Here is a 4,890-nt window from a genome sequence, read left to right on the forward strand (position 1 = left end):
ATCTACCTGGTCCGAGACATCCTGGACTCGCGGCGACAGGGTGGTCGGCTGGAATATTTAGTAGACTGGGATGGTTATGGACCGGAGGAACGTTCCTGGGTGGCCAGGGACGACATTCTGGACCCTTTGCTACTAGAGGACTTCCATCGCACCCATCCTGGTCGCCCCACACCTAGAAGCCGTGGCCACCCCCGTCGCCGCTTGAGGGCATCAGGAGCCGCCCCTGGAGGAGGGGGTAATGTCAGGGATTCATCCCAGTCACTTCAGTCACCATCCAGGATAATCACCCGATCACAGTCAAGAACCCTGGAATCATTCACTGTGTTGACACTCACCTGCCTTTACCTCACCCGTTCCATTCTTCTGCTTATCAAGTCAATAAACCATCCTGTTTTGCACTTACCTGTTGTGTCTGGCCTTGCTTTGTGACATAATCATGTTGACAGTAAATGGGCCAATGAATTTAGGAGCAAGCTTATTACAGACGGTATGGAGAGGAACATTCTTGGATGAAAGCCACACTTTTTGACCAACGACGTAGATGGGAGGCTTTGACCGGTGGCGATCGGCCTGGGCCTTGGTGCGTGACCCCACCTGGAGGATAGACCCTCTAGCCTTCCTCCAGGTGCGGCGGCACCTCTGGACAAAGGCGTGGACAGAGGGGACCGTGACTTCGGATTCCATACTCTGAAAAATAGGTGGCTGGTAACCTAAGCTAAACTCAAACGGAGATAGGCCCGTAGATGACACTGGTAAAGAATTGTGTGCGTACTCCACACATGAAAGTTGCTGACTCCAAGAGGATTGGTTCTGAGACACCAAACATTCTAAATCTTGGTTAGCCCTCTCCGTCTGACCATTACTCTGGGGATGAAAGCCAGAAGAAAGACTAACAGTCACCCCCAACAAATGACAAAATTCCTTCCGAAATTTGGAAATAAACTGAGACCCCCTGTCAGAAACCACGTCCATCGGGAGGCCATGAATGCGAAAAACGTGATCAATGACAGCAACCGCTGTTTCTCTGGCTGAGGGTATTTTGGGCAGAGGGATAAAATGACTTGCTTTTGAGAACTGGTCCACCACGGTCAAAACTAAGCCTGAGAGAGCGGGAGTCTCATAACGAAATCTATCGAAATATGGGACCAGGGTCTTAAAGGAACTGACAGCGGTTGAAGGAGTCCAGCAGGGGGTCGATTGGAAGTCTTAGAAGTGGCACAGACTGAGCAGACAAAAAAAAAAAGTCGTATGTCACGGGCCATAGATTGCCACCAGAACCATTGCTTAATGAGAAAAATTGTTCGACTAACCCCCGGATGACAAGCTACCTTGGAACAATGACCCCAACGGATGACAAGTCACCGTAGAAACCACGATTTTCTGTGGCAAGATGAACTCGGGAGACAACGAGCACTCAGATTGGTCAAAAATGCGGGATAAAGCATCAGGTTTAATGTTTTTAGAACCTGGACGATAATAATTGGAAAAATGAAAGCGACCGAAATATAAAGCCCACCGAGCCTGCCTAGAGTTTAACCTTTTAGCAGACCTGATGTATTCAAGATTCTTATGGTCGGTCCAGACTATAAAAGGTTCCCCCAAACTCTCCAACCAATGACGTCATTCTTCCAAGGCGAGCTTGACTGCCAGCAACTCTCTATTACCAATGTCGTAATTGCATTCGGCAGGTGATAAGCGGTGAGAAAAATATGCGCAAGGATGCATCTTGCCATCCGCGGAAGAGTGCTGGGAAAGAACCGCGCCAACCCCCACCTCCGACGCGTCAACCTCCATCACAAACTGACGAGAAGGATCAGGGGCAACAAGAATTGGAGCTGAAACAAAGCAACTCTTTAGTTTGGAAAACGCAGCCTCAGCCGAGTCGGACCACCTGAACGTCGTTTTGGTGGAGGTAAGTAGCTAGCTGGCTGTAATTGCGGATAAAACGCTGGTAAAAATTGGCAAAGCCCAGAAACCTCTGCAGGGCCTTACGGGAATCTGGGGTTGGCCAATCTACCACAGCCTGAACTTTGTCGGGATCCATGCGCACTCCCTCAGACGACACAATGTAACCTAAAAAAGGGACAGACTGTGCATGAAAAACGCATTTCTCCGCATTGACAAAAAGCCCATTCTCTAGTAGCCTCTGAAGCACTAACCTGACGTGCTGAACATGTTCCTGGAGAGAGCAAGAAAAAAATCAATATCTCATCCAGGTAGACATATATGAACTGATTGACCATGTCTCTCAGCACATCATTGACCAGTGCCTGGAAGACCGCGGGAGCATTGGACAGCCCGAACGGCATATCAAGATACTGAAAGTGCCACCTGGGGGTATTAAAAGCGGTCTTCCACTCATCCCCCTCCCTTATGCGAACCAAATGATAGGTATTATGAAGATCCAACTTTGTGAAAAAGGAAGCACCCTGCAGACTCTCAAAGGATGAAGACATCAATGGCAAAGGATAAGTATTCTTTACCGTGATGCTGTTCAACCCCCGATAGTCAATACAAGGACGAAGGAAACCATTTTACTTTTCCACAAAGAAGAACCCCGCACCTGCAGGAGAAGAGGAAGGATGGATGATTTTGGCTGCCAGAGAATCAGAAATATATTTCTCCATGGCCTCCTTTTCCAGAGCGGAAAGCGAGTATAACTTGCCCTTAGGCGGAGACATACCTGACAATAATTCTATCGCACAGTCATAAGGACGATCTGGAGGAAGAGAAGCAGCCCGAGACTTACTGAACACTCCCTTCAGGTTAAGATAGTCAATGGGCACGTTTGACAGATCCATATGTTCATCCTGTAACACAAAACAAGACACAGAAGAACAAGCAGACAACAAACACGAAGCATGACGAAATTCACTCCAGGAAGAAACAGTGTTCTGGCACCAATATATGTTGGGATTGTGGCGTGAGAGCCAGGGGTGGCCCAAGACCACAGGAGCCAAAGGGGAGTCAGTCAAGAGAAAGGAAATGGTCTCAGTGTGGTTGCCAGAAGTGATGAGACTCACCGACTCAGTGGCATGGGTGACGGATGGATGAGACTGACTGCAGAGAGCACTGACAGAGATGGGAGGGTTGAGCGGAACCACAGGAACTCCTAGCTTAAGCGCCATCTTACGGTCCAAAAAATTACCCTCTGCTCCAGAGTCTATTAAGGCTTTACAGGTGAATCGGCCTGTCTGCAGTTTAACCGGGAGAAGAGTAGCAGCAGAAGAGGACTTCTCGAAAGCGATTCCACTCGTCAGTAACCTTCCTACCTACTGACAGGCTTTGGCTTTTACCGGGCACTGCGCCGCAATGTGACCCGCAGTATAGACACAGTCCCTGGGTCCTGCATCTCTCCTTCTCCTCCCGTGAAAGATGAGTTCTGCCCACCTGCAAATGAATGACATAACAGGGGCTCACCAGAGTAGACAGTTGGAGGCGGTAGACGGGGTTCGGCACGCCGGCTGGTGTAATCCACAGGTGGAACAGTAAGGGGGTTGAGCGCAGTGGGCTGTTGGGCAGATTCTGTCTTTAACTGTTGGAACTGAGTGGTTAGATCCGAGACTTGTGTTACTAGGGCCTGAGCGGCACGACCAGTAGCCATGATCTGTTCCTCCTGCTGTTCCATACAAGTATTGCTGCTGGTAAGAATGTCTCTAAGTTCCGCAACACTTGCTGGATCCATCCTTGGTCAGATCGTTCTGTCAGGGAATAAGAACTTGAAATCCAGTTGCAAGAGAAAGCACAGTTTATTGACAACAAAGAGTGAAATAAAGCACGACAAGCATGAGAAAACAACGATCTGACAACATGCACAGCAAACGCGAGACAGATAAAGGCAGTGGATAATGCACTACTGGTGCAGCCGCACTGATTAGCTCGTCAGCACCAAAGTTGACAGAGCAACACTGACAAGTAATCAGACAGGTGACAACACGCAGACACGCAGGAATGAACACACAGACCCGTGAACCGTGACACATATACATGGATCATACAAGCAGTTGACAATGCTATATGAAAATGAAAATTTTGCATTACATTTTTTTTTCGAACTTGTTCAAATAAAACATATTTTTTTAGAAATGTGTCCTATATATACAGTATATATATATATATATATATATATATATATGTCATAATTAGATTTTGAGACTTTAGCCTGAATTTCAGACAGGGTCACAAATACACATAATGATGGGCTTACACACTCTTAAAAATAAAGGGGCTTCAAAAGGTTCTTCAAGCGATGCCGATGTTAAAGGTTCTTTATGGAACCATTCAGACAAAAAGGTTCTTCTATGGCATCGTGAAGCACCTTTATTTTTAAGAGTGCAGGCATCATAGAGGATTGTGAAAATACAGTATTTCACTAGAACTTGGTCTTCATTGAACTATTTTCTGTTTCTGTTTTACCTCTGTATTTATTTATGTTCAATGTCAATTGTCATTTATTCATGCATTCTGCTAATAACGGTTGTTAAAATCATTTTTGCTACAATTTCACATGTCATTAAATAAAATAAAAATACCTAATTGACACAACATGCTGTTGTTGTTGTTTTTATGAAAACCTTAATAGAAGCTATAAGATATTATAAGACCAGGCAGATAGAGGGGTAAAAAAAAGTAGCAATAAATAATTTATTCAAATAATATTAATAAAACTAATATTAATGATATAAATATACTAATATTAATGAAAATAAACTATCATTAAAATGGTTATTTATAAGACCATTAAGGTTCTAAATAGCACTGTCAAAGCATGTTTCTTTATGGAACCTTATAAAAAGGTTTCTATTTAGCACCAAAATGGTTTCTACTATTGTTACAAGCTGAAGAATCCTTTTCTGGTACTGTTTAGAACCATTTTTCTTAAGAGTGTAG

The 4,890-nt window shown here is 45.1% G+C and overlaps 1 protein-coding gene across 1 annotated transcript in view; it reads right to left on the minus strand.

Moving 5' to 3' along the window:
• Nucleotides 1-684, minus strand: part of LOC107752477 (copine-8-like) — a 76,965-nt gene extending 76,281 nt beyond the window's left edge. Inside the window, exon 1 of the mRNA XM_016568460.1 lies at nt 487-684. Within this exon, the coding sequence (XP_016423946.1) occupies nt 487-684 (198 nt within the window). The remainder of the gene's footprint in view (nt 1-486) is intronic.
• Between the last annotated feature and the right edge of the window lie 4,206 nt (nt 685-4,890).

The sequence above is a fragment of the Sinocyclocheilus rhinocerous genome, unplaced genomic scaffold (assembly GCF_001515625.1).
Source record: "Sinocyclocheilus rhinocerous isolate Xijiao unplaced genomic scaffold, SAMN03320098_v1.1 scaffold921, whole genome shotgun sequence".
Lineage (NCBI taxonomy): Eukaryota > Metazoa > Chordata > Actinopteri > Cypriniformes > Cyprinidae > Sinocyclocheilus > Sinocyclocheilus rhinocerous.